This window comes from Cyprinodon tularosa, unplaced genomic scaffold, assembly GCF_016077235.1.
Source record: "Cyprinodon tularosa strain WSP-4 unplaced genomic scaffold, ASM1607723v1 ctg897, whole genome shotgun sequence".
NCBI classification, from domain to species: Eukaryota; Metazoa; Chordata; class Actinopteri; order Cyprinodontiformes; family Cyprinodontidae; genus Cyprinodon; species Cyprinodon tularosa.
The window spans coordinates 85,114-97,942 of record NW_024039670.1 but is presented as its reverse complement, the minus strand read 5'-3'; the positions used below and the strand labels follow the sequence as shown (position 1 = coordinate 97,942).

The 12,829-nt window shown below is 40.0% G+C and overlaps 1 protein-coding gene across 1 annotated transcript; it reads left to right on the top strand.

Moving 5' to 3' along the window:
- Positions 1-4,646: 4,646 nt before the first annotated feature.
- pdk2a (pyruvate dehydrogenase kinase 2a) lies at positions 4,647-12,490 on the top strand. The gene is made up of 11 exons (XM_038273888.1): positions 4,647-4,872; positions 5,524-5,665; positions 6,033-6,104; positions 6,193-6,377; positions 7,909-7,998; positions 8,164-8,241; positions 9,187-9,263; positions 9,356-9,454; positions 10,535-10,645; positions 10,962-11,075; positions 11,201-12,490. The coding sequence occupies exons 1-11, from the start codon at positions 4,755-4,757 to the stop codon at positions 11,339-11,341; spliced, it is 1,227 nt and encodes a 408-aa protein (XP_038129816.1). The 5' UTR covers positions 4,647-4,754; the 3' UTR covers positions 11,342-12,490.
- Positions 12,491-12,829: the final 339 nt, after the last annotated feature.

Below are 12,829 nucleotides of genomic sequence, written 5' to 3'. Positions count from 1 at the left end.
TCTTCCATCCTCTGACATGGGAGCCTGCTTGGAGCTCATCTGCCTGGCTGTGTTCTTACTGGAGGGGCGACCTGTGGAGCTGGTTGACTGTTAGATTTTGTATCTTTGCTTCTTTTTTGTATATCTGCTTTTATCTGCAGCAGAGGTCCTGGAAGTGTCTTGACTACTTCTACTTGCTTAATGGTAGACTGATCTGGTTTCACCCTCTTGTAAAACATATCCTTAAGACGAACATAAAGTTCTTTTGGTGACTCACCCCAATGAACGTCCAGGGATCAAAACCTCCTCTTATAGGTGTCGGCTGTAATCTCATATTTTGTGAGAATGGCATCTTTAACCTTGTCATATACTTCAGAATAAGCAATTTCCATCAAAACATAAGAACTACAGGTTTTCCCTGTTAGTAAAGGGACCAGTCAGAAAGCCCATTTCTCTCGAGGTCAATCGGTCTCCGCCAGTCACGTGACTTTTGTTGCTAAGAGGCCATTTTAGGTGGAAAAGGCGTAGTGTAAACAACCACAGCATAGCTAAACGAAGGACTAAAGGCCCGTTTACATAGCAGCCTGTCCAAGATAAGTCATTACAGTTAACATAAGCCTGAAAACAGGGGCGGATTTAGGAAAATCGATCTCCGCCAGTCACGTGACATTTGTTGCTAAGACGCCATTTTAGGTGGAAAAGGCGTAGTGTACCGCGCCCGAGGTAAACAATTGACGTCACTTGGCGGACACCGATTGGCAGACCTGAGCCATCCTTTCAAAGGTCGTTAAAAAGTGCTCAATGTCATCATCAGAGCTCAATGGGAGCGGCTTCTACTCTCTCTGCATCGGTGGTGGTTGGTACATCATACGGCTTGGTCCTTCTTCAGGGTGATCTCCCTCCTTGTCATGCATGTGAGGGTCCTCCTCAATGTCATCACGCTGTTGTTCCTCCCTCATGTCCTTCACTTGAGCCTGGAGTTGTTGACACTGATGCTGTAAATTCTTCCATCTGAACTCTTGATGTGCTGATTCTTTTTCTTTCTGTTGGTCTCTTTCAGTTTGAGACTTCATCAATGATTTGGGCAGGTTTGCCAGTTCATCCAGTTTATCACCAAAGCTAGCTCCTGCTTTCGCTCCGTCCATAGCTGCAGTATACTCCACACTATCAGCTTCTTTATCATTTCTTTTCCCACCTCTTGTCATCATTCTGACACCACTTGCCAACTTGACCGGCGGAGGCCCAATATTTAATGGAGAGGCAAGACAAAACGAATGTTTTTGTGGCTTTATTGATTTCCAGCTTGTGCACACCAACACCTTCTTACACTAAAAAGAACAAACAACATGTTATACCAAACTCAATTCGGGTGACATGAAGGCAGTCTCTGCTTACACCAGCATCGGCCCACGCAGCCACTCCGGTGGCAGTCTCTGCTGGCACCGGCCACTACGCTGCCACTATGGTGGCAGGCTCTGCTGGCACCGGCCACTAAGCTGCCAATATGGTGGCAGGCACTGTTGGCACCAATCACTACGCTGCCATTATGGTGGCAGGCCCTGCTGGCACCGGCCACTACGCTGCCAATATGCTGGCAGGCTCTGCTGGCATCGGCCACTACGCTGCCACTATGGTGGCAGGCTCTGCTAGCACCTGCCACTACGCTGCCAATATGGTGGCAGGTTCTGCCAGCACCGGCCACTACGCTGCCAATATGGTGGCAGGCTCTGCTAGCACCGGCCACTACGCTGCCAATATGGTGGCAGGCTCTGCTAGTACCGGCCACTACGCTGCCAATATGGTGGCAGGCTCTGCTGGCACCGGCCACTACGCTACCACTATAGTGGCAGGCTCTGCTAGCACCGGCCACTACGCTGCCACTATGGTGGCAGGTTCTGCTGGCACTGGCCACTACGCTGCCACTATAGTGGCAGGCTCTGCTGGCACCAGCCACTACGCTACCACTATGGTGGCAGGCTCTGCTAGCACCAGCCATTACGCTACCACTATGGTGGCAGGCTCTGCTAGCACTGGCCACTACGCTGCCAGTATGGTGGCAGGCTCTGCTAGCACTGGCCACTACGCTGCCAGTATGGTGGCAGGCTCTGCTGGCATCGGCCACTAAGCTGCAACTATAGTGGCAGGCTCTGCTGGCATCGGCAACTAGGCTGCCACCATAGTGGCAGTCTCTGCTGGTGACTGACAGAATACAGAAAATAGCTTATGAAAGCACTTCATACCTTGTTGAAGTAGCTTGAAGAGCAAACCCGGCGCCTGTCGAATTCCCGCTATTTCCATGAAACATCGCAGGAATAATCTGGATCGCTTATATCCTGTAAAACGTGTTCCGGCTAGAACACAGAGAAGTGTCCCACCGGCTGCCATATTGCCATATTAAATGATATTTAAGTTAAAACTAGAGGCTTCCATTCAGAAATACATCAAAAATCTGTTAACAAGACTTCAATAAGAATAACCGGGGTAATTTCCTGTGCAATGACCCCAAAGTTAAATATTTCTATTTTGGAGCCATTATTTCTGCCTTGTGACAAAGTGCTGCAAAAAAAACATTGTTTTTTAGAAAAAAAGGAAAAACTGCATCATCACAAACCACTGGACTTTGTTTTCCTTTTCTGCATAGCTTGACACTAAACCAGAATATTATAGCCTCATTGTATATGCTTCCCTCACAGCAACTGAACATCTTTCCTCTACCTTTTGCACCAGTCATTGAATGGTTCAGTTGAGGGCAAGCTCCAGAAAATCCCTGAACAATGCAATTGGCACCCTTTTCCCTTAAGGTCAGAAAGAGCAACACAGGATTTAACTCATTTAATTCTAGTTCATCAAATATTTTTGATAGCAACCTAGCCAGAACTGACTCAAATTCCCACGAAAAGAAATAAAGCTAAAAAGTTCTTAAGCTCAGATGGACAGGTTTCTCTCTAATATTCTCTTGTAAACCTCTGAGGCCTTCATAGAACTGCTGGATTTAAACTAAGACTAGATGACACATAGTAGGGGTTCCAGTGACTTCCAAAAATAATTTCCTAAAGAGGACTGAAAACAAATGAAAACCAATTGTTTTTATTTCAACATTAAAAAAGCATTAAAAAAAAACAATAGAAAATCAAAAAGAACTTATCTCACACTTCACAATGGCTCTAACAAAGCAAACTTAAGTTTGTGACTCTAATGTGACCAAGGCTTAGGATTATCTGGAAGGTACTGCTTTTTTAAGCATCAACACCAACAATGAGGCATGCATGTTATTGACTTTATTTATCTCACAGTGGAGAAATTTACTAAATGATCCCACATTTGCATGTAACATTTCATATATTGAAAACTGAAATAGCCCATGATCTTTGATTTCTTGTACAAACATCTCCTGCCTCTCAATGCATTCATTTCTTTTAAACTGTTTTCAAAACAACAACACAAACTAATATATTTTTTCATTTAGAGTTCACTCATGCCGGCTGTCCACAGACAATTCCTGAAGCAGCCGCCTCTGACGTAAACAGAGATTTGATAAGGACAGCTAGTTCTCTGATGAAGGCATTTCTATTCAAGACTGTACCTGGCAAGCTCCCAGGGACTCGTTCACTGAGAGGGAACTGGGAGAGCGTAAACAACTGGCAGCCGAATAGACTGTGTCATCATGAAGATTGAAGTGAAAGTTGAAAAGGAACTCTATCAATTAGATAATCTGATTTAAGTCAGATTACTGGATTTAAATTAAAACAAAAATACAAATATGATTTGATTTGTCTACATATCTAAGATTTGACAATGGGACAATGTATAGAAAGCATATAGATGATGGATGGATGGATGGATGGATGGATGGATGGATGGATGGATGGATGGATGGATGGATGGATGGATGGATGGATGGATGGATGGATGGATGGATGGATGGATGGATGGTAACCCTAGAAAAACACAGAATTAGATGTCCTTCTTTTTATGGAGTAAAACTAATACTGCACTGTGAAGACATATTTTCCTGTTTTATAACATGGTAGTAGCAGCATCATGTTGCGGAATTAGTTTTTTTCTATCCTTAGGGTCAAAATTGATGTGAAGATGGTTGAAGCAGGCCAGTCTTGGATTAAAACCTTGTTCCACACAAGAAGTGAGACTGAAAGTTCAGGTTCCACCACGGCCATTAGAACCAGGACTAACTTAAAATAACTAATTTGCTTTTCGGAAGAGTCCTATAAAAATCCATATTGAAATGCAAATGCATATTAGATCTCATAATGTTGTGATGTATATTTTAGTATTACATTAAAGTGAATTGTTTACATTATGTACTGTAAATATGTGATAAACAAACTCTAAAATGAAGCCTCGTGATTAAATGTAGGCTTCCCGGTTTTCCACTCCCACCCCCACCAAGTATTTCGTAAAAGACAGTTTCCTTGTGATTCGTGGAATGAAGGTGGGCTGCCAAACAGCACGTATGTTTACTTGATCTGTTGCTTCAACTGTTCTGGAAGCGTTTCCTTTCTGGGAGGATCCAAACGTCACTAACCACGCCCTCCCAACACTCTGATTGGTCACTTTAGTGGCAAAATAACATTGCTCTCCTCTGATTGGTCATCTTAGAGGGTAAATAAAATTCCTCTCCTCTGATTGGTCGAATGACAGTACTTTTCTGCTGTCGCTGCAGCTGCAAACCGACCAAGTCTGGATGCAGAACCTTCTCTAGGATTATTGTTGACACAAACTGGACCCTGAGGATACGGAATCATCTCACAGCCATCATGAAGTTTGTACGCTTTATAATGAAAAACGCCGCGTTGGCTAACGCGCCGAAGCACATCGACCATTTCTCCAAATTCTCCCCATCTCCGCTCTCCATGAAGCAGTTCATCGATTTCGGTGAGTTTTTGTTTTTAATCGGATTTGGTCCATTTTTGCTGAGATACGTGAACGGATGGATTATTACCTAAACATTACAACATATAATAACACAGTGGATTATATTTTGTGTAAAACAAAGCATGCATCTGCAAGCTGCAGTGTGCTGCTCGGAGTGTTGCATCAGATCTGCTGCAAACTCAGCACCATTTTGCACCGTTTTCTCTTACTGGTCCAAAAAAAAAAAAAACAAGTTTTAATCTGAATAATTTTCCTTATATGGTTAAATGCGCTAAAATAAAACAAAATATTGTTTGGTTTATTGGATAGCCTAAAAAATAGTGGAAAACAATGGTAATTTGTGAACAAATAATAACTTATTGCTTGCTTTCTGTCTGATTATTATGTATAATCAAGTTTATTTTTTATTCATCCTTACTAAATATATAGAAAAATAATCTTCCAGCCTGTAAATATTTATACATACATTACTTTGTTTACACTTGTGTATACAGAATGAAAAAATAACATCTAAGTCTTAGACTTTAAAATTTCACCTGATTTAAGTTCTTATTTAAACCTATAGAAAAGTTGTTTAACAAAGAATTAAAATTCAGCATTTATGTGAGAGCCTTTCTTTCTGTCAGTTCAATATTTATCCCTTATTTCCAGGTTCCATCAATGCCTGTGAGAAGACATCGTTTGTGTTTTTGAGGCAGGAGCTCCCTGTGAGGCTCTCCAACATCATGAAGGAGATCAACCTCCTGCCAGACAAGCTGCTTACTACCCCTTCAGTTCAGATGGTGCAGAGATGGTAAGTTGTTTATCCAGGAGGGCGCCTATTGATTTACAGTGATCCTGGTTATCTGCAGTCTGAAACTGGCCAGGTTCCTTTACAGACACAGCAGCTGTTGTTTGCCACAAACTGGGGCGGTTTATTTGCTCTCATTAGTTACATCATGCTTTGAATTACAACAAAGCCCTGTGACCGAGTTGTGCTCTCTCCAACTTGCTCAGAGCAGAGGATGTGGGGAGTGGCTCCGAGCTGTGAACTTTGTCCCACTTTCCTCGTCACAGGCCCATCTGATCTGTGTTTTTCTCACTCTGCTATTTTTGTTTCCTTCTTAACTTTCATTTCCTTCAGTTACTCCATCTTACCTCCTATGTTTATGGATTTTCAGGTATAGCCAGAGCTTAATGGAGATCCTTGATTTCCTGGACAAGAATCCAGATGACCACAGAGTGCTTTCAGAGTAAGATTTTAGTCATTATTCCAGGACTGTATTTTTTTTTTTGGTTCTGGCAGATGTTTGCAACTGAATGCATAACCGTTGTCCCCAGGTTTGTTGATGCCTTGGTCACCATCAGAAACAGACATAATGACGTGGTGCCCACTATGGCGCAGGGGGTCTTGGAATACAAGGAGGTCTTTCCCCAGGATGTGGTCACCAACCAGAACATCCAGTACTTTCTGGATCGCTTCTACATGAGCCGCATCTCCATCCGAATGCTGATCAACCAGCATAGTAGGTCCACTTTTCAAATAAATCATTTTAATTCTCCTTTGTTTTGTTTGGGGTCATTTTTCTGCCCTGAGTTTATTGTAGATTTTTCTAAATTTATTTCTTTGCAAAGCGTTTTTTATGTTATATTTTTAAACTCCAATTATTGCTTTTCATCTTTGTTTGTTTTAAGATTTATTTTGATATTGCTTTTTTTGCATTCATTTTTATAATTTGCTCTATACAGTTTTTGTATTAAAGAAATTTATTATTATTTTCATTATTTTTTTTTAATTATTGAATCTGATGTCCAAGTTTATTAGATTCCAAATTTTATTTAAATTTTTTTCCCTCTAAAAACTATATCTGCACAGATGACAAAACTGTGCTGCAGGTTCTTTAAATGATTAATAAAGAAATTATTATCATTATTCATCTTAAAAAATGGTGCAAATTCTTATTTTTGGTCTGTTATAAATCTACAGGATTGGGGTAAACTGTTTGAAAATCTGATTAACTATGTAATTTTCACATTTTCAAATTTCACTCTAAAATATTCTGATAACCTTCATTTGCATAAATCGTTTTTTCCACATTCCTTCGGAATTTTCCTGATGAACAATTTAATCCCTCTTCATAATTAACCCTTAAAAGTATGATTGTGTAATAGATTTAGATACATTATATTATGTAGACATCAGTCTAACAACAAACTCATAATTCAGTCAGCATCAGCCTCCCTTTATTTGACGCAGATTTACTCAGCTAGCAATTATTCTTCCTTTTATGGAGAGTTTAAAATGCAATTTTTGCTTGTTTTGGGGGAAAGGAAATAACAGAAACATGAGTTTAAATGCCACAAACCGCCCCTTCCTTCATCGTTTTCTGGGAATTCTGAAATTATCTCATCCATATTAAATTGCAGCAGGAATACCAATGTTTTCGTTTATACAAGCTTATTGCAAACATCATGCGCCACAAATGATAAGAACCTAACCAAGACAGGAACAAATTCATTAAGGGCGACGGATCTATCAGCGTGTTCTTCATTAATCAGAGTTGATAGCTTATCTTTTCTAAGCTGGCTAAATGTTTCCGGCCTTTGTGCATTAGTGCTGCAGCACAATTCGAACATGCAGCAAAAACCTGCAGAAAGCGGTGCAGAAGGAGAATTATTTGGTGTAATCTGGAACAATCCTGCACTATCTCGAATTTTTGTTTGTCATAGTGCTTGTATCATGCAGTGTGTCGAAACACAAACTGCTGAAGTGCACACAAACCTGATCCAAAGTGGAATGTTTCAAAACTACTGTTGCATGAAGAAACGTCAAGAGATATATAACCTCAGTTGTAACTGATCTGCTTCACACCCGGCAATTTTTCATGCCCTGCGCATATTTCATATCCATTTGTCCATGTTTCATTTTAAGTACAAAACAAAATCATTGCATGTATGTTTGTGGTTATCATCTTTAATGCTCATATATAATTTGTTGGTAAACTATAATAAAAAGGAGTCCACCTAATTGTTTTCCCCTTCTTTATTTTTCTGCAGCTCTTGTTTTTGACGGCACCACCAACCCAGTCCATCCAAACACAATAGGAAGCATTGACTCTCAATGCAATGTGGGAGATGTAGTCCAGGGTGAGTTTGGACTCCTTTTATAATCTAAAAGTGAAATGATATCTGACTTTGTAGTGGTTTATGATCATGTTTTTATGCTTCAGTTATTTAAACACCAGTATTGCAGTTTGGTTTTGTTTTTTTTGGCTTGTCTGCAATTAATACTTGTTTCCTCTTTATTATCAGATGCCTTCCATAGTGCCAAGATGTTGTGTGACCAGTATTACCTTCGCTCCCCTGATCTGGTACTGCAGGAAATGAACCGTAAGTTTTCTCTCTTATTGATTTGTTTGAGGTATTTATAAGCTTTGAACTTTTCTGGTGCTGCTGACTTAAATTAACAAAAATGATTGTGAAGCAAAAAAATGTGTCCAAAATAACTGCAAAAATAAAAAGAATCGCAGAATTCTGCTTTTAAATTGTTTCCTTTATTTACTGATCCAAATAAAAGCCGGAGCCACTAGTTGCCATGACATTTAACCCAGTTATTAAACAGAGAGGATTCTGGCTATATTTGCAATTTAATTGGAGACTATTTGTTAGACAAAGCAACATGGCTCGCAGGAATAAATGTAATGACTAAGGCAGAAAACAGACATATGAAGACATGGGCAATCCCCTACACTAAAGGCTTAAAGGGGCAGGAGCTGCAGAGATTTCTCGCTCAGGTTGAGGTATCTTTTAAAAGGATTACTTATGAGCTCAAAACACAAAAAAGTTCAAGTTCTCAACTGTAGGTTTGATTTGAGGATAAAAATGTGTATGGTGTAATCGAGGGAGGCGTTAACTCCCAATCTAGAAAACAAACCTGTTGGAGCCTGCAGATGACTTGAGATGGGGGTGGAGGTTCATCTTTTAACAGAAAAACAAAGCTAAAATTGAACCCTGGGCTACAACGGAAACTTTACATCACAACATGTTTATGCGTTAGAATGGTACCGACTTAAAAAAAAAAATGAAAATCTGTGGGTAAATCTTACAGAAAATAGCAGTTGATGTGACAGAATGTCATGCAAAAGACGCTATAATCAGACCTATTAAAATCAGTTTGAAACGTATCTAAAATATTCTGTATTGATCCTTTAGATTCAAAGCCATTTTGTTCGAAAAGTTCAAGACAAACAAGTAGAAGTGATGCAGAAGAGACTATTAATGAACTATAGATTTGAAGTCTTTTTTTTTTTTCTTTCTTTCTTTCTTTATCTGCAGACGAGAAGAAGAGTCACCCAGTAAGCATCGTTTATGTCCCCTCTCACCTGTACCACATGCTGTTTGAGCTTTTCAAGGTAGGAGACCCCACCTTTTAATTCCTGGACATGCCTAAAATAAAAATCATTAATAAAATTAAAGCTTTCTTGTTTTTTTTTGTCTTTTGTAGAACGCAATGAGAGCTACCATCGAGACCCACGAGAGTAAAAACAACCTCCCACCCATTAAGGTCATGGTTTCTCTCGGTGGAGAAGACATGTCAATTAAGGTGAGTCAAAGTTTAAAGTGCAAGTCAACAACACGCAGCGGTTATTTAGATAAGACGGGTGAAAAATAGCTATAAAACTTTAAAAGGTCATAAAAAATCCTGTCTTGTAATTTATAGGAAACTCTAGCAGGAGCTGAAAAACATCCGCTCAGTTTTTCTGTTTCTTTTTTTCCTACTGTTCATAAATTAGTGGTAGAAAGGATCTCCATTTAAACGAAGGTTGAATATCTGGATGTAAATAAATTAGATCGGTTTTGCCTCAGTTTCAGGTAAAGCCAACATTTCCTGGCAGATTTCAAAGTGGTTTTTGCTTTCTGAATGTTTTATCTGTCCCCAGTTATGTAAGGGTTCAGCCCTCGTTTCATCACAGCTTTCTGTAACCTCTCAAAGTCTGATGAGATAAAGCAATATTGAAACAAGCTTTTATGGCCGTCCCCATCTTTCACCGGAATCGCCACTTATCTGGTTACAACTGGATACAACCGATCCAGTTGAACAAACAAGCAGGTCGGTAACTATTGGAGAGGGAAACAAAGAGCGTCCTAATGGCAGCCACGTCGTTTAGGAGGGAAAAGTGCTGAGGTTAGAAGAACTGGGAATCATTTTCAAGGTTATAAAGATCGTCTGCAGCTAACAGTGAAGCTAGAACCACATACGCTTTCTTATATTTTACATTGCTGGACTACTTTCCCAGCAGAACAGAGAAACACAAACAGTGACTCCTAAATAAACGAGCATCCCCAAGATTAGCGATGGTTTTTGTTTGTTTTCTTGTTTTTGCCAATGTTTTACACCCACATCTATGTTAATTATTAATCTTCCTCGGATCATGGATGTAAATTTTGCCGTAACCTGTAAACCAACCCCACCAAAATCACCAAAGCCCATTTTTAAAAAGCCTGAATTAAATCAACTGCTGTTCTTTAACCCTTCTGAGGGTCCAGCAGTTGTAATGGTGGACGGTAGCCTTATTATGGCAAGAAGAGCTTGCAAATTTGGATGCACCACATTTACTAAAACTGTAGCTTTTATGTTTGTTAATCATCCAATAATTCTTTGCTTCCTGTTGTCCGACTGCAGGTCAGCGACAGAGGCGGTGGAGTCCCCTTTCGCAGGATCGAGAAGCTTTTCAGCTACATGTACTCCACAGCTCCGGCTCCACAGATAGGCGACCACAACAGGACACCCCTGGTAAGTTGGAGTTTCCCTTTAGACCTGTTTTAATTTCCATTTATTCCATATATATGAAATCTTCCATAAATGGAAGCCTTTAAAAAGAAAAGGAAGTACAAATTTGTGGTAAAATTTTACCAGGAAAAATAGGTGTTATAGAATCATTTGATGTTCTATTGCAGTGGTTTTTAATAACATCGTCTACCTCAGGCCATTTTATTTGTCTTCATTTACTTTAAAAATAATTGTTTCCTTTAGATCGACGCCCTTAGCTTAAGACTCTTCAGAGACTCTTCCAAGCACCAAACTTTAATCCTTCCCCTTTTCTCTGCAGGCTGGATTCGGCTACGGTCTTCCCATTTCCCGTCTCTATGCAAAGTATTTCCAGGGCGATCTGCAGTTTTACTCCATGGAGGGTTTCGGCACAGATGCTGTCATCTACTTGAAGGTGAAAGAGTTTGAGCAAGGAATTATCCCAAAACAACCACTTGTTAACAGCCTTTATACTTCTTAACTTGTTAGACTCGCTGGGAGGCTGGTTGGTTAATCCTATTTTTGCTGATGTGTCCCCAGGCTCTGTCCACGGACTCCATTGAAAGGCTGCCCGTGTACAACAAAACTGCTCTGAAGAACTACAAAGTGTGCCAGGAGGCAGATGACTGGTGTGTGCCCAGTAAAGAACCACTAGATCTGCGCAAATACAAGGTGGCCTAGTCAGAGAGGCTTTGGGAGCAACCGTTGCTTTAAGACTTCAGAGAATGGGTTCTCCTTGAAACGTGTCTTTGTATTTCCACGGTTCATCCGCCGAGGCAGATGAGCTTCTTTAACCTCCCACAACCAGAGCAGATTTCAGCGAGTATCACCAGTAGCATCGCTTCTGTCATTGTTTTTGGTTTTTGTTGTAGAACATTAGAGAAACTCAGAACTGCTACTAACAGGATGCTTGAACAAAAGCAGCCCGAGCGCAGCTGAAACGAGAAATGGCATCAACTGGATCAGAGTGGAGTCGTGCAGGTACGGGGAGAGACGAGAGCCGCCCGGCCCGTTTTATGGGTGCCAGAAAAGGAGTGCTGATTAAGAGTAGGAGTGGACTGAAGAGGAAGAAGATGAGGAAAGTTGTAAGATCCAGCCGCTTTGAGTAAATGTGAATGCTTTTCCATAAGGCAAAAAAAATCTTCATTTCCGCTATGCCTAAAGTAGCAAATCCCAAAGGCATGTATTTTTTTTTTTATACTTGAACTATCACCACTGATATTTGCACCTTAAATTGTATGGTACTGTAATGCTGTTTGGTTTGATTTTAAGCCAATGTTAAGCTTTTTGCCTTTTGCATGAATATTCTTGCATACTTTCGTATTTCAGCCTTTGCAAATATAAAAAACTGATATTGCACCCAGTTGTCTGGACCGGGCTGAATTAAATCCTTTGTTTTGGGGGGGTTATTTGTTCTTTTTTTTTTTTTTTTTTTTGTAAATACTACAAAGAAAATGGGCACTATTTTTGGCAAGCTGCAACTCTGTTGGGCCCAATTTTTCTATCTTTGCTTATGACTTTTCTTCAGCTTTGTCTAAAGGCAAAATGCTTTGAGACAGATTCAGTGTTATTGTTGTATAAGTGTTATGTCCCGAAAGGTGGAACGTTTGACGTTTTAAAGCCAGTTCCTTTGGTTTGTTTTATTGTTTTGTTGTTTTCTTTTTGTACACTGTGCCAAATGAGACTATCATGGGTCCAGATGTGTTCAAAACTGTTTTGATTGTGTTTATCTAACTCATGCAGTATGGAAAAGGTTATTTTTATAGCTACACTTTGTGACTGAATTAATTCTTAATTCTGTTAATTAAAACAAAAATACCTGAAAGCAAAGTGTTACTTTTGTCTTGATTTCCTGTTCTATGTTTAGAAACAATCAGTATCCTCCTCTGTTTATGGTAAATTAAAGCTGTGCAGATGATCATCAGATCTATATCAAATTTGACAATGAAATAAAAGTCAGCAGCCAGACCTTCCATCATCAAATAGCTATAAAAAATAAACTTGCTACCTGCTTGGCTACACTGCTAACTTCTGCTGTTGGCTTCTTTGCCTCCTAGTAGGAACTGTTTCTTCCACTGTGAAGCCAACAGATGATGTGGATCACTTTGTTTTCTTACATTTCTGGCGCAAAGCCCAGTAAGGAAGAGGTTGCTGCGGGTAAACAGAGAA